The sequence below is a fragment of the Anomalospiza imberbis genome, chromosome 15 (assembly GCF_031753505.1).
Source record: "Anomalospiza imberbis isolate Cuckoo-Finch-1a 21T00152 chromosome 15, ASM3175350v1, whole genome shotgun sequence".
Classification (NCBI taxonomy): Eukaryota; Metazoa; Chordata; class Aves; order Passeriformes; family Viduidae; genus Anomalospiza; species Anomalospiza imberbis.
The window spans coordinates 18,065,356-18,085,393 of record NC_089695.1 but is presented as its reverse complement, the minus strand read 5'-3'; the positions used below and the strand labels follow the sequence as shown (position 1 = coordinate 18,085,393).

General features: G+C 48.2%; 1 protein-coding gene across 3 annotated transcripts in view; it reads left to right on the top strand.

Moving 5' to 3' along the window:
* Nucleotides 1-17,640, top strand: part of NR3C1 (nuclear receptor subfamily 3 group C member 1) — a 64,754-nt gene extending 47,114 nt beyond the window's left edge. For all 3 annotated transcript variants that reach the window (XM_068206257.1, XM_068206258.1, XM_068206259.1), the window contains exons 5-9: nucleotides 372-650; nucleotides 3,139-3,283; nucleotides 8,808-8,938; nucleotides 12,406-12,563; nucleotides 13,401-17,640. In XM_068206257.1, the coding sequence (XP_068062358.1) occupies nucleotides 372-650; nucleotides 3,139-3,283; nucleotides 8,808-8,938; nucleotides 12,406-12,563; nucleotides 13,401-13,553 (866 nt within the window). In that variant the 3' untranslated portion in view covers nucleotides 13,554-17,640. The remainder of the gene's footprint in view (nucleotides 1-371; nucleotides 651-3,138; nucleotides 3,284-8,807; nucleotides 8,939-12,405; nucleotides 12,564-13,400) is intronic.
* Nucleotides 17,641-20,038: the final 2,398 nt, after the last annotated feature.

The following is a 20,038-nucleotide window of genomic DNA, read 5'->3' as shown; positions in this document are numbered from 1 at the left end:
TTTTTCCTTTCTTTTGCCTAGTTTCTCTGTTTGCTATTTAAAGGAACTTTTAAAGTGTGCAGTCCTGCAGATATTTCCAGCGATGGGATTGAGCCTTGTATTTTAGGGTCAGCCTCTTAAGGTACCTGCAGACATTACTGAACATTTGGAAGCATTGGCATAAATGTGACTTTTATTAAAACACAAAGTATTATTTTCACTGGAAGTTTGCTTGGAATGAATGTGAAAATCCTGACTTTGCAAACCAATGCCGTGCAGGTTTCGCTGCCCTGCTGCCAGCTGTGGGGGGAGGAGAGCAGCGTTTCCTCTGCTGTGTTTATCTCTGTGTGGTCATTTCCAGCCCTCACCTGTGGCTTCCCCACCCTTTGCAGCCCGCAAGACGAAGAAGAAGATCAAGGGGCTGCAGCAGGGCGGCGCGGCGGGCGCGCGCGAGGCTCCGGAGGCGGCTGGCAACAAGAGCATCGTGCCCGCCTCGCTGCCGCAGCTGACGCCCACCCTGGTGTCCCTGCTCGAGGTCATCGAGCCCGAGGTGCTCTACTCGGGCTACGACAGCTCCCTGCCCGACTCCAGCTGGAGGATCCTCTCCACACTCAACATGCTGGGCGGCCGCCAGGTGGTCGCTGCAGTCAAGTGGGCAAAGGCAATCCCAGGTGAGGCACACACACAGGGAGTGCTGCCTGCAGGCTTCCTGCTGAGCCTAAATCTGCCTTTTTTCCTTCGGAGCTCTACACGTGAAGTGTTGGTAGCATCGGGGCTTCTTCATGTCTCAAGGGCTTCCGGAGGAGAAAAGCAGAAAAAATTGCAGTTGCAAACATTTATTTACCATAAATTAGGTCGTTTTACTTGAACACTTCAACCACTGAATATTGAAATTCTTATTTAAATGGATATTTGTTGTAAAAGTATTACAGAGAACTTTTTGTATTAGCTCTATCTTTACCTCTATATCTGGATGTACCTCAGATTCACAGAATGCCAGAATGGTTTGGGTTGGAAGGACCTCAGAGCCCACCCAGTGCCACCCATGCCATGGCAGGGACACTTCCCACTGTCCCAGGCTGCTCCAAGCCCTGTCCAGCCTGGCCTTGGGCACTGCCAGGGATCCAGGGGCAGCCACAGCTGCTCTGGGCACTAAACAATTATTTCTTGAATATTTTTAGCAATGAAGTTCTCTTGACTTCTGCAGCCCAACATCACTGTGCTGGCTCAACGGGTCTGTGTTCATGGGTGGATCTTTCCCAACTCCCCCTCACTGTCCAGCTCCAGGGTGGAAGTCAAGGTGTTATTTTCTCTCCTGCTCTGTTCAAACTGACTCTTACCTGGGCAGAGAGGGAGGTTTGCTGCTGTTCTGGCTCCCACCTAAAGACACAGTGAGACACGGAAGAAGTGATGTCAGATCTCAGCCTTGGATGTGACACGTGGCATCTGTCTTGGAGAGGCCAGGGCCAAGGGGAGCTGAAGATGTTTGTTCCTACAGAACAAAGCCCAGTGTTTATCTCCCTCTCACCCCTGTCAGTGCTGTTCACTACCTGTTCTCAAAATCCCTGGCAAAAACACCTCCATGACGCATAGGTTGCCCAAAAATAACATCACAGAACAGGTCTGCCAAAAAAAAAGAAAAAAGCCTGATAATGAGATTTATGAGTCATAACTGTGTCTCTTTGAGCAGGGGAAGTAAATTAACAGTAGGAAAGAAAGGCTGGAAAACTCAAATACATCTGTGTCCAGCAGAGATGTGATTGGAGAGGTTTGTGTGGGGTCTGGTGGACAAGGTGGGGCAGGTTGGACCAGTGGGACTCAGTGATCTTGGGGGACTTTCCCAGCCTCAGCGATTCTGGCATTCTGTGTCAGGGCTGTTTGCGCTGGGCACTTGTGCTGAATTAGCTCAGTCTGCTCAAGGAGAGGCTCACATGCACACACTTCCTTCTGGGACAGGTTTTTGGGAGACCATCTGGTATTCCCAGATCCAGATTTAGATTCCGTTTATAAAACGCTTCTCTGTTCATCATCTCTGCTCAGCAGAGATGTTTGTAATTAGCCAAACCCTTCAGGTTAGAGCTTATGCTCTCAATGAAAATGCCAATCTTCTCTTTAATAGCTACATTAATAGCAACTATTATCATTTTTATCTCCTTTCTTTTGTTTGCTGAGGTGGTTCCTCATGAGTGTTTAATTTGTATATCCTGCTCCTGTTGTAGCCCATCAGCCATGCTGACAGCACGCCAGCATTCCTTGCCAAACCCTTTAGCTGGGATTTCAAAATAACCTTTTCCTGGGGAGGGTTTGAGCACAGATTTCAAGGTTTGACCCAGAAAGACTGGAATCACTTTGAGACCCTTTCTTTGTAATTTAGAGGCAGAAGCTGGTCATTCCTGGTGGCTCCAAAGCCGAGGGCTGTGTTTAGACCCACCAAGTTTGTTACACGTTCATCCACTGGCTCTGTCTGTTGGCACAGCTTCAGGAAGCAGCTCTTCAGATGTTATGAGCTCTTTAGATGTCAGATGCTTAATAAAAATAGATAAAATCAGCTTGTATTCAGGGTCTAATAATGGCTCCGTATGGCACGATGGTTTCTTGGTAAGTGTAGGCTGGATCTGATATGAGCTGGTGCTGCAAATCCAAAGCTGGTGGCATTTTCAGACTCTTTGAGGGACCAGTTGTCAGGTTTTACTCATTTCCTCCCTGTTCAGTTGCCTGTGTTCATGCTGCATGTGAGATTAGAAGCAGTTCATGCTGGTAACTAGTGCAGTACTTACTTTGTGGGTTCAGTGTGCAATTGTTGTTGAATAAGAACGACATTTGATATTAAACCATTTATTGTCTAGCAGACTGCTCTCATGAAAAGGAGCTAAACCTGTTATTTTTGGAAGGCAGCCCAGTGAATTACAGTGTATGTGAACTATAATTGTTGCCTTTTGTGATGTATCTGACTGACCATCAGTTCCAGATAACCACACACATATCTGCTGTGATTTTTTTTAATATTACATCTCTTTTACTCCCTGTAGTACCTGTGCACTGATAACACAGCAGTTGTGCTGCTCATAACCCTGCTCCTTTTCCAAGCCATGCTACTTTTTTGTCCTTTGTTGCTTTTTTGCAACTGACACCATCCCCTCGTAATTTTTATTTCTCCAGGTTTCCGAAATTTGCACCTGGATGACCAAATGACCCTTCTGCAGTACTCCTGGATGTTCCTGATGGCTTTTGCTTTAGGCTGGAGATCCTACAAGCAGTCCAATGGCAACCTGCTGTGCTTTGCTCCAGACCTGATCATTAACGAGTGAGTAGGAGCTGCCAGTGCTGGGCTGTGCCTGGGGGTGGATCTGGGGCTGCTGAATCCTCCCAGGCACCCACAGCCCCTCTCCTTCCCCACTTGTTTGTCCCTAGCAGCTTGCTTAGCGTTTTCCACTGAGTCAAACGGAAGGTAATTGAGATATTAAAGTGTATTTATATCCAGAAGTTTTTGTGGGAGGTGTTTGTGCTTTAACATTCCATATTGTGACTGTTCCTGCACCATTCACTAGAATCATTCATTTTATCAGAGCCAACACAGTCACAGCTAAAAATATGCCTGGGATGGAGAGAAAAGTTTGGCAAATTGCATAATGTTCTGTCTGTTTAGTGTATCAAAGTGGCAATATGGCCCTATGAGTTTGCCAGAGTGAAACATTTCTGTCTGATCTGATGAAATTAGGGCTGAAAAGACAAGGTTAAAGATGGAACAGCCTGCCTGGTGTATATTTGCTTGTTGAACTTTGTTGTCAGCTTTCAAGCAGAGCTGAATTTGGTGGAATGTTTGAATATATATTTTCTCGCACCACACATCGTTTTCCTTGTATTTTTCCAGCTTTGTGTTGTGCAGTAATTCTGTGCTGTAGAAGAGGGAAGAGGGAATTTGAGATTGTTGAGGTGATTGGATCTTATTCATGTGTCTCTTTTCTGGTTTTGATATGGAGGCAATACTCCTAGCCTGCTTTGGTACAGTTTAATATTTTTGGTCCTATTTCACTTCAAAATCAGATCTCCCAAATATTTTCTCTGTTTCAAAAAATATAATAATTGTTGCATTTTCTGTGGGATCAGCGATTTATAGTTCATGTTTATTTATTCCCTTGCTTTTTTTTTTCTTTTTTCATTGTAAATATTTATCCAGGCTTTTATAAACTGTAATCATTGCCTCATAATAATATTTTTTTTTAAAAGCTGAGGAGGAGATGGCAGGTGAGGGCCCATCTGTGTCCTTGTGTTTATTAAAGTGCTAAGAATGTGTCCCTGGAGCAGAATAGTTTGTATGTGGTGGAATTGAAATAATTGAGGTTGTCACTAAGTGTAATAACGTTTAATTTGCTGTAAGCCAGAGGTCTCCTGCTGTTTTATCAGTGGGTCAAAACCACAGAGCTTCACTGCTAGGTGTTGGAACTCTTGAAAACCCCCAGAATTGAAAGAGTAATGCTGTTACAGCAAACAGTAATTCCCAAATTCCTTCCAGCTACAGTTTGGTGAATCGTAGATCAGAGTGACATTTGTTTTCAATAAAACACTGAGCTGACAGAGCACTGCAGCTCCTTCCAGTGAGCTACAGGTTCTCCATAAAACTCTCTGCTCATAACTTTTTATGTCCCATCCCTCAATAAAACAGAGCCACCTCGGGGTGGAACCTGACAGACACCAAGGGAGACATGAGAGCCCTGCAGGAGAGACCTTGTGGGCAGGCAGACAAAAATAAATACCCTTGGGTTTGGGTGATGAGCTGTGCCCACGTGGGGAGGTGAGCTGAGGGCTGGGAGCGGTGCTGAGCTGGGGCTGCAGCGGCTGCCCCTGGGGCAGGGGCCACTGCCGTGGCTACAGAGAGGGGTTAATTCTCTTGGGCTTTTACAGGCATTTAGAAACCACTTATTCTGTTTGTGAGCTTGTGGGACTTACCCTCGTGTTGGGTGCAGTTCAGTGTCTTCAGCTTCACAAAGGGGAACTCCATCTCTCCAAGACTCGGTGGTTCAGTTGGGCAGAACGGCAGTTATTGACAGATTTCTTTATGGGATGAATTAGACTTTCTTTAGCCTCATGCATCTGAGCAGCATCAGTCCTTCATGCATTTATCCTTGTGGCAGCCCTGTCCAGTGTGTTCCTGTGTATTTACTGCTACTTACATGGAGTAGCAACACCCAGTAGCTCACAGTCTGTGGTAGGAAAGAGGATTAAGTTCTCTTCTTATGGTTTAAACTGGCATATTAGTCATTTGCTCAGTCTTCTCCTAAAAATTTAATATTTATTGAATATTCCACTTTTATGTCTGTGCTCCTGTAATTTATTTATTTTTATGGAAGTATGTCTATACTAGCTGGCAATTTTATATATATTATACGTGTTTTTATACACACACACATGAAACTTGATTCAAGCTGCTGAAGAGTTTGGCAGCTGAATATATCTTCGGCTTTAGGCCATTATTTAGTACTTGGAAAGGGTTTAAACCTGTGATTTTGCAGTGTTGTATAACTGTTTCCCCAGTTTGTGATTGAAAACATGCCCTGCTGGAACTGGCACTGCTTCTGCTCAGCTTTCGTCCTCTGGGTATGTCACAGGGTGCCTGAAATTACAGTGAGCACAGTGACAGTGCACAGTGGTGTTCTTCGAGTAGCAGATGCCATTTAATTGCTGTCCAGCTGGAGGCAGAAGTTCCTGGAAGTCCTGGGCCCCAGGATTTTGTCTCTGGTTCCATGCTCGTCACTGTAGCTCCTTGCTGGGAGGAGCGAGGTCACGCGTTTGTCCTCCTGATCTCGTGTGCCGTGCAGGGTAGCTGTGCTGCTGGCTGTGAGCAGCAAAACAACAAGTGAGGTCAGTTTTGTAAGCAACGCTTTGTCAGTTCCCTTTTTCCCCGAATTTTTCCCCCAACATTCTTTTGTAACTCCTTGTGTGGAGTCGGTGCCATCTGGTTTGCAGAACAGCAGCATCTTGTTTACTGGGGTTTGGTGCTGTGCAGCTCTGCTGAACTGGGTAACTCAGAGCAGTGCAAAAACCCTGCCGTGCTTCCCTCGTCCATGTGCCCATCCCCGTGCCCATCCCGTGTCCATCCCGTGTCCATCCCGTGCCCATCCCGTGTCCATCCCGTGTCCATCCCGTGTCCATCCCCGTGTCCATCCCGTGTCCATCCCCGTGTCCATCCCGTGTCCATCCCGTGCCCATCCCGTGCCCATCCCGTGCCCATCCCTGTGCCCATCCCCGTGTCCATCCCGTGTCCATCCCTGTGTCTGTCCTTGTGCCCATCCCCATGCCCATCCCGTGCCCATCCCCGTGTCCATCCCCGTGTCCATCCCCGTGTCCATCCCGTGCCCATCCCCGTGTCCATCCCGTGTCCATCCCTGTGCCCATCCCCGTGTCCATCCCATGCCCATCCCCGTGCCCATCCCCATGCCCATCCCATGCCCATCCCCATGCCCATCCCTGTGCCCTGGGCACTGCCAGGCCTGCGCTGGGGCACAGGGTGGGTGTTGGGGGCACAAGGAGGGCTCAGCCTGTTCGTGGCAGGGCAGCTGGGAAGGCAGGTGTGTGCTGCCTCCCCGAGCATGAGTCTGTCCCATGAGCTGAGTGTAGCACCCGTGAAGGCTCCACTGCTTTGTGTGGGGTGAGTGGGGCCGTGGGGCTGCTGAATGCCCAGTGCAGGGAGGGGAGCTGGGATCCTGAGCAGGCAGAGCCCTGAGCCCTGCCCTTGTCCCAGCTGTGTCCCCAGGACAGCTCCTTGTGCCAGCTGAGATCATCTGATGTGCCCTGACCAGGATGGGCCTGGCTGGGAGCTGTTCCCAGAGCCGTGCCAGCACTGGGACCTGGCACAGGGTGGTGAATCAGCCTCCTTGTGCTCTGACAGCGGGCACGGGGCAGAGCCTGGCTGAGCACAGGGGCCGTGGCTGCTCCCGTGCTCTGGGAACTACAGCTTGTGCAGCCTTGGCCCTGCCCAAAAGCTGTGTGTCTTCCTCTGCATCCTCAGCCTCCTGGATGGGGTTGCATTCCCAGCAGGCAGAAACAAACAACAGGCCCTTTCCTAATGGTTACTTGAACCTTCGGCCCAGAAATGGGCACAGTTTTACCCGAGGAAAACTGCTGATCCCTGGCAGAGAATGGGTTTAAATTACTCAATCTGAAATACGTGAGATGCCCTTTGGTACAGCCCAGAGGGGCTGGGACAGTGTTTGCCACCTGGCCAAGTGGTGGCTTTGTGCCAAGTGCCCTGAGAAACATCCCACAGCCCAGCGCTGCCCTTGCTCCCGTTTCCTGCAGCATCACCTGGTGTGCACCTCGTGCTGGTGCTCCCTGTGGTGCAGTGCTGAGGTGAGGCCGGGGTGTCTGGGTTGCTGGGAGTGCCCACGGCCGGAGCTCTGGCTGTGGGGCAGTGCCACACGTGGCCCAGTTCCGTGTGGCAGGAATTGTCCGGCCGCTGCCTTTGGAAATGCTGGGGTTTTACTCTTGTGCTTGGTCTGCTTTAATGCAGTTTCAGTAGTTTGTGTTTCTGTCTTTCAAAAGCCATCAGAATTCCCCCTGGTTTTTGCACCTTGAGAAGGGGCTGTTCCCTGTTTCCACTCAGGGTTTCCCAGGGTGATTGTGAGAGAAAATTGTATAATCTTCCTTAAGGGCTGAGGCAGGAGAATGGAAACGTGATCAACTTTGGAGGAATTGTTGTTTCATAACCAAATGTTACTCGTAACTCCCACAGGGGTCCCATTTTGGCTGTGTAGATTACAATGCTGTATAGGTGATACCAAGGAAAGGTGACACGTTATTAACAAAAAAATGAAGTGCTGGCATCGCTGCAGAGAGATTGTGTACTCATTGCATGGAGTTATTTTGCTTGTCTTTTTCTCTATGAAAGAAAACCCATGGAAAACCATAAATCTGTCTTACACTGTTCAGAATTAGTCTGTTCTTCATTTCCCACTCAAAACTAATTCTGCAATATTCACAGTAACCAGCTGTAAGAGCACAGATAAGCTAGATTGCTGTGTCAGATGAGGCATTAGATAAAAGCAGTTCCTGTCTTGATGCAAGGCTTCATTGAAATAGGAAAAAAAAATACAAAAACATAATGTTTGTTATTCTGATTCCAAGATTTGCCTTTGCTTGTCAACATGAATTTCCATTTATGGTTAGAAACAAGTTTATTACAGTACAAAGATAATGAAGTTTAACTGCAGTGCTGGTCGTTGCTTCAGGAACATAGGCACAAGTATAAAGTCACTTTGAAAACTGAGAAGTTACAGGAAGATACTCCTAAATATATAAATCTTTATATAATATATATTTTTATATTGTATATATTTTATATTTTTATATATTTTATATCTCTATAAATATTTAATGTATTTTTTAATATAAATATATAGATGCATTAAATTAGGTGCAGTTCTCAAAGGTATTGAAAGAATTAGAGAAATCCCAGCTCTAGTGTGGCACTCCATCATGTTTCCCTGGGAAGATGAGAGGGACTGCCAGGCTCGAGGAGCTCGGGCTGAACTTGATTTCTGTGTCACGCTGGTGCTGGGGCTGCTGAGAGCAGAGCTGGCTGCCGAGTCCTTGGTGCAGACAGGCTGCCTTCGTGAAGCACTGGGACTCAGGGTGGCACGGGGCTCCTCCTGCCCTCAGGGCCAGCGTTCGCCTGTGCCACCAAGGCAGTCAGCTCAGGGGCGCCCTGGGAAATGGAGCCTCCTTCGCTGTGCCCCGGCTCACCTGCAGCTCCGCATCTGCAGCGTGCAAAAACAGACCCCGGGCGTGCAGATAGGCAGACATTGCACTAACTGCTGTGCTTTACTCCTCAGGCAGAGGATGAATCTCCCATGTATGTATGAACAATGCAAACACATGCTCATGGTGGCCCGCGAGCTGTCCCGGCTCCAAGTCTCCTACGAGGAGTATCTCTGCATGAAGACACTGCTTCTCCTCTCTACAAGTAGGTGAACACCTCAATCCCAAGCCTTTTACTTCTACAGAAGTATGTGGTGGATTTGCAATAGATATTGTGAGACAGATTTATACAATATGCTGCATGCTGGTTTTTATCCTTAGGTAGGATATGCTGGAGTTAAACAAGTGACAGCTTAGTAAATTCTGTCTGTACTGCATGAAAGCTCAAAGTGCAGTGTCAAAAACAGTCCTTTTAGAATATACAGAAATAAACTAACCTAAGTGATTATGTGTAAATACCTTTCACAGGGATTATGTGTAAATGTATCAAGTGATTATGTGCAAATACCTTTTACAGTGCTGGTTTTCCCCTCTGTTGATATCACTGGTAGCCAGTGACTTTGTTCTCTCCTGCTCAGTGGGGCTGGAGCTCCCTCAGGGTCTGAGCTGAGCCCAGGCTCGGCTGCAACCCAGGGACTCAGAGAGCAAAGAGAGAGAGAGAAAGAGTGTGTGAGTGTCCTGGGGTGGGTGTGAGTGTGCTGGGGTGGGTGCGAGTGTCCTGGGGTGGTTGTGAGTGTCCTGGGGTGGGTGTGAGTGTGCAGAGGTGGGTGTGAGTGTCCTGGGGTGGGTGTGAGTGTGCAGAGGTGGGTGTGAGTGTGCTGGGGTGGGTGTGAGTGTCCTGGGGTGGGTGTGAGTGTGCTGGGGTGGTTGTGAGTGTGCTGGGGTGGGTGTGAGTGTGCTGGGGTGGGTGTGAGTGTGCAGAGGTGGGTGTGAGTGTGCTGGGGTGGGTGTGAGTGTCCTGGGGTGGGTGTGAGTGTCCTGGGGTGGGTGTGAGTGTGCTGGGGTGGGTGTGAGTGTGCAGAGGTGGGTGTGAGTGTGCTGGGGTGGGTGTGAGTGTCCTGGGGTGGATGCGAGTGTGCTGGGGTGGGTGTGAGTGTCCTGGGGTGGGTGTGAGTGTCCTGGGGTGGGTGTGAGTGTGCTGGGGTGGGTGTGAGTGTCCTGGGGTGGGTGCGAGTGTCCTGGGGTGGGTGTGAGTGTGCAGAGGTGGGTGTGAGCGTGCTGAGGTGGGTGTGAGTGTCCTGGGGTGGGTGTGAGTGTGCTGGGGTGGGTGTGAGTGTGCTGGGGTGGGTGTGAGTGTGCTGGGGTGGGTGTGAGTGTGCTGGGGTGGGTGTGAGTGTGCTGGGGTGGGTGTGAGCCGGGCACCTCGCTCCAGCACAGCCTCTGTGTCCTGGGAAATCCCATCCCACGCTCAGAGGATCCCAAGGGAGCTGCCTCAGGCAGGGCCTGACGTGTTCCTGCTCCTGCCTGGCACGAGGGGTTTGGTTCAGAGCAGTGACAGAGGTGCCAGCGTGTCTGAAAGGTGGCAGCAGAGCAAGTGAAGATTTGTCAACAGACTTCGGTGCTTGTACATCATCCTCATCAGGTGCCTTGGCCTGGAAGGGACCTGAAATGTGATGAAACGTAAATATTACTAAGTTTATTACACTGAAGGTGTAAACATTCCTTATCTTTAATGTTTCCAGTGAATAATAGCATTGATTATTATACAGAAATGAGAATTTGTTCACCTTGGGCTTTTTTCAGATAGGAGCAGGAGGACTGGGAGCCCCAGCACTGCTCACATATCAGGGTGATGGGTGATGGGTGAGGGCAGGGGGGTGTGAGGGTGCCATGGCCAGTTCCCCCAGTGCCCCACCAGCCTGGCAGTGCCCAGCACTGCCTCACAGCCAAGCCCAGAACTGGGACAAGGGCTCTTTTCAGAGGAAACTTTCAGCCTCTCACGGCCGTGGGCTTTGTAGGAACTTAAAACTTCCCTGAAGCTGCAGATTTCAAACAGTTCCTGTTTGATTCTGAAATCTCTCCCAGAAATTCCTCAAGTGTTTCGGGTGTACTGTAGGCCAACTTTCCTCACAGGAGCTGGAAATTTCCACGGAGAAATTTCCATGGCAGAAGTGGCGAGGAGGCAGCACTGGCAGGATTCAGCCCCTCCAGCAGTGGGGCTGGGCAGGGGCTGGCACTGCCCAGAGAGGCCTCTCCACTCCATTTCCAGTGGGAGACAATTTATCTTCATTTTGCTGAGTACATACATTGTGTGAGTGGTACATGGGGGAACTTCTGCAATTGAATAGCTGAAATTTCTATAGCTCTTTAAGCCACGACTTGACAATTTGAATTTGTTTATTGTGTTTCTGTGTTAAGTTTTCCAAGAGAAGAGGAGGAGGAGGAGGAGGAGGAGTAAAACAGGAATCCCACACAGGTCTAGACTTGTAGCTTGCACACAGACGTAGCTCAGAGACCTTTTCCATGTGAAGTATTGAAACAGTTGACAGGTTTCATCTCCTGTGTAGGCAAGACAGACAAGAGACTTCATTCCAGAATCTCTCGGGTGCTGACAGTGCAGGGAAGGTTGGATTTCCCAGGGAAGGGAATGTGCTCTATGGCCTCTGTCCTCCTGTCTGAAAGGTGCTTTCAGTCACCTTTGTCTCAGCTCTTCCTCTTCTCTGTCTTCAACTCTTTCCCTTCCCCGAGGTGATCAGAGGCCTCAAAAGGAAGCACCTTAAGGACTTCTGGAGTCCACGTGCTCCATTTGTCCAGGTTGGTCCTTGGCCTATGGCGGGACCAGCCCCATAGGAGGAGACAGGCACAGGGACTTCACCTGGATTTGAATCCCCAGGCCCTGGGTTTCTGTCCCCAGCTCCTCATGTGCCCAGCGCTGTCTCGATGTCCCAGCCCTGTCCCAAACAAGCTGTGTCCCTGCCCGGATTCCCCATGGCCAGTGCAGTCTGTTTGTTGTCCAGTCTGTCACTGCCTTGCCTGGACCCGTTACTTGATCCATGTCAGGAGGCTCAGAACCAGATGATCTTTCAAGAACCTTTCCAAGCCAAGCCATCCTGTGATCCTGCCCTTGCTGCTCCCTGGGCATGCAGAATTTTTAAGGAACCTTCCTAATGTCACATTTCCCCAGGGCTGGAGAGCACAGGAGCTCCAGCCCTGGTGCTTCTCCATCAAGGTGCTTCCAGGGCTGGCTGTTGTTGCCTCCATGGTCCAGTTCCCTTCCCACTGTTTTTTGGTGGAGTACCTTTGGAGTTTTTTTTTTCATTTTGCAACAAGCCTGTGCTTTGTGTTCAGCTGGTCACTGTCCCATCCTGCTCTCTCTTTGTCTCTCTGCTGTCATTTCAGTCAGTCCAAGTCCTTTTCCTTTTGCTCATTTTCACAGAATCACAGAATGGTTTGGGTTGGAAGGGACCTTGAAGCTCATTTTATTCCAACCTGGCCTTAAACACTTCCAGGGATCCAGGGGCAGCCACAGCTGCTCTGGGCACCCTGTGCCAGGGCCTGCCCACCCTCCCAGGGAAGAATTCCATATTTTAACCTAAATTTCCCCTCTTGCTCCTTGACCTGTCACTGAAGCTCCTGATGAAGATTCCCTCTCTGTGTAACTAATGTCAGAGAACTTCAGTCATGCCACAGCTCAGTTTGACAGTGTTTTAAAGGTTGGTGTCCATGTTGCAGTTCCCAAGGAGGGCCTGAAGAGCCAGTCCCTGTTTGAGGAGATCCGCATGACGTACATCAAGGAGCTGGGCAAGGCCATCGTCAAGAGGGAAGGGAACTCCAGCCAGAACTGGCAGCGATTTTATCAACTGACTAAACTGCTGGACTCTATGCATGATGTAAGTCCTGACAGGAATGCTGCAGGCATTCCAGAGAAATACGTTTGGGGCGGGGACAGCGAGCTCCTCCAGCTCTTTCATTTAAAGGGACAGATATCAGGGAGGAGGAGGAGGAGGCCCTGCTCCTCTGCTGTCTCATGGAAGGCAAATTGACAGCCTTGAACATGGTCCTCTCGGGCTGCCTCTGCAGTGCAATCCACAGCAATTAACTGTACAATTAATCTCATTTTCAGTCTCTCCAGTTTTTAGAAATTACGTTGCTCTAAAGAGGAGGAGCTCAGGAGCTAAATGACTTTGCAGTAGAAGCAGAAGTGTGACATTTAAAAGCAGTCTTATCTCAGAGCCCAAGAAATAGAGTTTATGGAATAGTTTGTCATTCCATTAAAACAATGCCTCGGCACTGTGTGTGGTGTTAGCAGTGATCTAATTTTGAAGGAATTTCCAATTCAGACCGTCTCCTTTGGCAGTTTAATTCTAATTACACATGTAGCACAAAGCAGTGTTTAAGACAAGGGTAAGTTTGAGACCTCAGAATTACTGTTTTTTCTTGTTACTGTACCAAGCACCTGGAAATGTCTCATTTAGCTTATCCATGTGTGCGTTATTCATCTGCTGGAGTGGGAATTGGTGCTGAATCTCCTCAGTTTGTAAAGCCTTGCACAGTCTGTTTGTTTGGTTTATATCAGAGTGCCATGGACAATAATTAATGAACTAAATGAGGATTCCTGTGCACGTCTTGCCTGAGCCCCATCCTGTGGGCAGGAGCTGGGGAGGAGGGAGGTGAATGTTCTCTGAACATCTTCACGTGCAAGTAATTCTTTGTCTTATCACTCGTAGGTGGTTGAAAATCTTCTGAGCTTTTGCTTCCAGACATTTTTGGATAAATCCATGAGTATTGAGTTCCCAGAAATGTTGGCAGAAATCATCAGCAATCAGATACCAAAATATTCCAATGGAAATATCAAGAAGCTCTTGTTTCATCAGAAGTGACTGCCTTAACACAAAGGGTTGCCTTAAGAAACCGTCACACGATAGCTTTGTTTTGTAAAGAGAAAACCTACAGAACTTGTTCCTTTTGTCCTCGCAGGTGTTTCTTTTGTAATTATGCACTACATGTGGTTTACAGAGGGCCAAGAGTTAGGCTGGAGAAGCAGCGGATTTCTCGCGTTGGGGGAAGGATTGGGGAGAAAGGAAAGGAAAAGAAATCAGTTTTGGCAGAAATTTTCTCTCTCCCCTTGTGCACCATCCCTGGATGCATCAAACCACCAGTGACAAGCTCTGAGGCTGTTACGAACATTCTGCTAATTAATTAATTAATTGCTGCAGTTGGCTGGAGACAATTTTTTAGGCTTTTTTTTTTTTTATTTTAGTAAAGTGTTTTGGATTTTTTTTTTTTAAGCTAAGGTAGTATTTTGGTTTATGCATGTAACCTGAAGAAAGTTTACAAGTGTATATCAGAAAAGGGAAGTTGTGCCTTTTATAGCTATTACTGTCTGGTTTTAGCAATTTCCTTTAACTTTATATACCGTGAACTCGGCTTGTTCATTTTTTCTTACATAATTTTTTTGTAATACTTCAAGATGCCTATTGTACAGCTGGTTTTTTAAGGTGGGGCAGCTCGTAGCTTTCCTAAATGACCTCTAGACAGTAAATACTCGAGTAGACTCATGTGAAACCGGGTTGGGCTTTTCTAACCTAATGCTTTCAACCGGCAAAATGGCCATGAAAACTGGGCTTTTTCTAAGGGCCAGGGTGGGTGGGAGAACACTCTCAAATCTCATTTCAGTAGATCCAGATGAAGCAACTCCTTTTGGTACATTGCTAAAGTGTTGGATATGCAGATTCATAGAAAATTAACCCAGTCCTAACTGGATGTAAATGAGCAGGTTATTTTATATATTGAAAAAAAAAAAAAGAAGCCTGATTTTTGCATATGATGCTACAGCCATAACGCAAAGAGTCACGGGCTGCATTGATGCCAAGAAGATCAGTCCTGACTGCCCATCAGGAAATTTTCAGGAAAATATGCATAGCTTCAGAAAAGTTTACTTCTGTGTGGAGAAACTCCGTTTTCTATACACTTAAAGCTGCCGTCACACAAGTATTTCTGGAGACCCCACGGACGGGGGAGGACGTGCGAGTGCACCCAGTGGCTGGGGTTGTTCTCCTGTAGGATTCCAGGATCCTCCTCTCCGGGGACTTGTCCGCGCAGCTGGGACTGGATCTCCCAGCTCCGAACTCACCTGGTTAGAGACCCAATTCCGCATCTCCACCCTTCACTGACTGCTCCATCCTCTTTCCTGGAGAGCAGGAGAGCTCCGCTACTGAGTTCGTGGTCTTAGAGTTGTCCGTCAAACTTTCTGTCTTTGTAAGGCTGCAGCCCTTCACACTGAATTTCTGGCGTGCCATAAATTCCCACAGCCCTTGTGGATTTCTCCTTGTTGCCATTGATGAGGATATTTTCGACATTTAGAAGCTGTAGTAGCCTTTTCTACATGCACCTTAACAGTTTTCTGTATCTCAAAACTGAAATATTTACTATGCCACTCTAAAATTTGATTTTTACTCGAAGTGGCCAGATCGTTTGTGTAATAGAAATGAGAAAGATCATCTGAGAAAATACAAAACCTAATATATTTTTATATTTAGTTATAGTTTCAAATATGTATAATCGGTATATTCGCTGATCCAAGAAAAAAAGGGAAGGGCTACTGCAGCTTTAAAAGCAATTTATTAAATGATTGTAAAATAGCTTGTATAGTGTATAATAAGGATGATTTTTAGATGACAGATTGCTTTATCATGATACATGTAATTATATTTTTTGTAGGGGTCACAGATATGCTGAGTGGAAACCGTTGTGCGTGGTTTGGCCGGAGGCAGCACCGGGGCTGTCGGTGTTGGTATCCAAAGAAGTGCTCAGTTCCGAGGGGGAAACCTGTGCTCCGTGGGTGTTTGTAGGGTTGGGTTGTGTTCATTGAATCACTGTGTAAAATTCCCGTTGGTTTTGGGGGGGATACTCCTATCTGTATGGTCGGGAGCCGCTCCCGAGGCACGGCTGAACCAGACCCCGCTGCAAAAACTGTCACAGCTCTGACAGCAAAAACAGCTTAGAAATTGGGCAATAATCCACATCCAGGTGCCAGCAATATGTAAATACAGAGCGTGGGGTGTTCACAGCACATTTCTACATTGAGCAGACCTTGGTTTCCAACTGAAATAGGAAACCCAATTCTCATCCTTTCTTAAAGCTCTTTTTGAATGTTATACCTATTAAAAAAGATCCTATATTCAGTACTTTGGAGTAAAATAGCATCTTTAATAATAAAATAATCAGTCTCTTCTTTGATCTGTAAGGAATATGTACATTTTGTAATAGGTAAAGGTCAGGATTTTTCTAAGGGCCCAATTACGACTCAGTTTTTCTAAGGACTCAATTACGACTTCCAGCCCAAGTCATTGGGAATCCTCCCGCGCCCGTTTGGGATACAGATAGGAGTTTGTACTGGTGGGGTTGGGGGGCCGTGGGGTAGCGGAAACCTGCTCTTACTTTGGAGAATGTTTTATAAACTTGCATCCCCAGAGCCCTCGGTCGGAGCCTGGGGACAGCTGTGCGGGTCGGGGTGCAAGGACCCCAAATTGTCATTTTTGCCAGCAAAAGCAACTGCAGTGAACTCCAGCAGGTGGTGGAGTCGGGGGTTGGAACTGGATGAGTTTTAGGATCCCTTCCAACCCAAATTGTGGGGTTCTGTGATCCCCCTGTGAGAGAACCGGTCACATAGGAGGAGAGGCTCTCTGCCCCTTGTGTCTGTTTGCCTGTATATTCATTTTTAGTCTCTGGATTTAAGGAAAAAACAGAGGAAACTGTGATGTTAGAGGAAGAATCGTCCTGTACATGCTGTTCAGTTTAAATTCACCAGTGAGACTCCGTAGTGCTGTAGCCAGCAGTGAGAAGTCCGTGTCCTGTTATCCGTAGTCCGTGTAGCAGTGGGGAGTCCCTGCACTCTGGATAAAGCAGGGAGAACTCGGCCTTGGCCCTTCAGTGCCTTATCACAAAGTGCACGGATCCGCCCGCACGGCGGGGGCAGCTCAGGACTCGCAATGGCCTTAGGGGGACACGGGGACGGGGACAGGGACGCGGGGGGGCGGGGGGGCTGGGGACCGGTGCCAATCGATGCCGAAAAATGACCTCGCCATTTCCACAGGAAAAGGTAGGAAAGGAGGAAGTGCCTGGATGAACGTGGGCTGTGGGAAACATCCTGCAGCCGAACTCCAGAGAGGGAGGACTTCAGGGACATGACTTAGAGTGAGATTTTATAAAGATTGTATTATTATATCCCTGCAAGTGTTCGAGGCCTGCGCGGATGGGGCTTGGAGCAGCCTGGTCTGGTGGAAGTGTCCCTGCCCATGGCAGGGGGGAACAGATGAGCTTTAGGGTCCCGTCCGACCCAGTCCGGGCTGGGAGTCCATGGTGGCAGACCAGGCACGCTCTGCCCTTATCCCAGTCTGCAGCCAGGGCTTGCTGAGCCATCGATGTCTCATAGGAACCAAATTTTCCGTGAAGGTTGAGGGCCTCTCCAGCCAGAGGCCTCGTGTCCGAGGGAAGGCTGGGAGCGTGTGGGAGCGCCCCACCTCCAGCCCCCTGCCCACAGCAGAGGCAGCGATGGGTCATTACTCTATTTTGTATATTAAACAAAAAGATATATACTGGGGACAAATCCTATATCATACCAGTGTATGGCATTATTAAAAAATCATTATTTTTATCACAGCAATTTTAAACAGCATTAAAAAAAAAATAAACCAGTGACTCCTGTTTAAAAATAAAAGTTGTAGTTTTTTATTCATGCTGAATAATTCTGTAGTAACAAGTCTGTAGTTTTCACCTACTCAGTGAAATGTTGGACTGTAAAAGCTTGTGTGGAATTGTTGAACATTTATTTTTTCATTTAAATTTGCTGTTCTGGTAATACAAAGCCACACATCTGTACAGAAGTTGCAGTAAATGTGAGCCATTTACAGCAATGCCGAATAATGGACAGAAACCATATAATAAAATTCTGCTTTTTTCATTAAATGGCTCCAAAATGCTTTTGTGGAGTTTTTGTTGTGGTCTTGGAGAGGGTCGGGTCTCACATGGCAGGGGAGGGACTCTGAGTTTATGGTCCCTTCAACATCAATCCCTCCTTAAGTCTATGATTTTAAATGTATTTTGTCACTGAGGTGTTTCCCAACTCTCTGATACTCATCAGAATGTGATAAAAGCTCCCTCCCCCAGCAGGTGCCAGCTGCCAAACATTAGTGGTAGAGGGAAATAAAATGTACTGAAAAGCCTCGGGGCTCCCCAGGTGTGGGCTGGGACAGAGGCCCTGGGCAGGGGACGGGTGGTGGGGTCCTGTGCAGAGACAGAATTGAACCCAGGAAAATGGGAAAAGGACTTGGTAGATCAGCAGGGCTGAAAGGAGCCTCTCTGGCTGTGAAGATGCTGCACTTGGGTTCAGAAAGTCTCAGCCCTGGAGCAGAAGATGCTGCCATGAAGCTCCTTCCGTGCCATGTTGGAGTTTTTGACGTTTCCAACCCCTCAAACCGCCGCGGTTTTCCCCCAGCACAGCTCAGCCTTCCCCCGAGCCACAGAGCGAGGCCTGCTGTAATAAAATCCCATTTAACTGCAGCAGAAAAGGCCGAGTTCCCAGCAGGGAATGATTTCTTTGAACTGTTTGCAATTAAAACAAAGCTTACATAAATTTCCCTTTGGTAATTCCCAAGCTGGATGGCTGCGGATGGGGGTCAGGGACAAGGCAAGGATGGGATTTACGATAACCACGTTTATTCGGGCTACAGTTATGGCAAGATGCTATAAGGAGAGCCATCAGCCACTCGGACAAGGAACTGCTCAGTGCCTCACGGGCTCCAGCCTCGTGATAAGTGCACCAAGTCCTCAGTGTGGTCACATTCCACCCGAAATCCCCTTTGTCCCGTTCCATTTGCAAAAGCATTGATAGCAGAAGCATCTGTGGCCCAGGATCTGATTCCTGCAGGATTTCTGCCCTTTCCCTCTGCACCCTCCCGTGCTCCATGGCCCTGGGGCTGGGCTGGGACACAGGCCGCTGCCCTCCCTCACCTGCCACCTTGTTCTGCTGTTATTGCTTTCCTGGACTCTATCCTCAGCTTCCAAGAAATCCGGGTGAAGCCCAGCATGTGATTGCAATTCATGACTTCTGTTGTGTTCACATTATCCCAGTAAAATGACAGCATTTCAAACTGGTTAGGAAAAGATGCCATTAAATGCCATTTTTACAGTTCTGACATTTAAGATTTGAGCTTTCGAGTTCGTGTTTGCTCCCGGGAGGGTCCCCAGTGGGCTGGTTTGTCCCTGGCTGTGTCCCCTCTGCAGCGTGAGCTCGCGTCGAGCTCTGGGCACACGGAGCTGTTCTCTGTCAGGCACAAATTCTGGATTTTCACAGAATAAAAGACTCCTTGGCTGTATATTACTGCTTGTCCCAGAGGGGCTCCCAGATGCTCTCAGTGCTCTTGCCAAGCTCCTGCCAGGGTCCAGCAAGTTTGGTGCATTTCCTTACCAGGGTTACCAATAACTTCAATAATTGGTGAACCTGAAAATGCATTATATATTATATATAGTACATGGACATTTCAAAATAAAAAAGTGTAAATATTGAACTTGTCAAAGTCTGGTGGAGGAGCGGCACGGACAGGAACCATCAGAAGGGAGCTCACTGATGTCCAGGGCCTGAGCCCGTGGGTCAGCTGATAAAATCCATCCTGGAGGAGGGGTGGTGGCATTAAATAGCCTTATCCAATCCATCACAGGCCCGGCACAGCTCCAGAGCATAATGAAGGGTATTCTCTGAGGTCACAACAGGGAACCTTGGGTTAAAAAAATAACAAGTTGGATACTTCTAATTACGGGATCTGTTGATTTGAGATCAAACCACATAAAAAGGTTGGGGCAAAACTGCTGAGGCAGCATCAGATGTGGGCACTAATTGCGCTCCTGATGCAGGAGATGGGGTGACACTTCCTGCTGAGAAAGGTGACCTGGTGCGCCCAGGGCTGGGCAGGGGGCTCAGGGATGTGTCCCCAAGGAACAGAGCACGGAGGGGAAATCATCTCCAGGGACTGGACACGGGGAGCTGCATCCCTGAGGAGCTGAGAGGGGAAACGGGGGCACAGGCAGTGACACAGGCCAGGGGGGCTGTCCCTGCCATCCTGTCACCCTGGGCTCCTGCCTTGGCCCCAGCACATGCCTATCTGGGCTCCTGCAAGAACAAATCCAGAATTAAACCCCAGCATTTTTAATTCCTCATTTCTCTCCCGCCCTTTCCCTTTTTACCCTTTTTGGCTCGCAGGCAGAGTTCCTCCAGCTGGCTGCAGCTGAGCCACACGTGTTCCTACCCCAAACAAACCCAGCACTGGCCTGCGAGGCTCAAACACTGCAATTACTAAAAATAATTTTT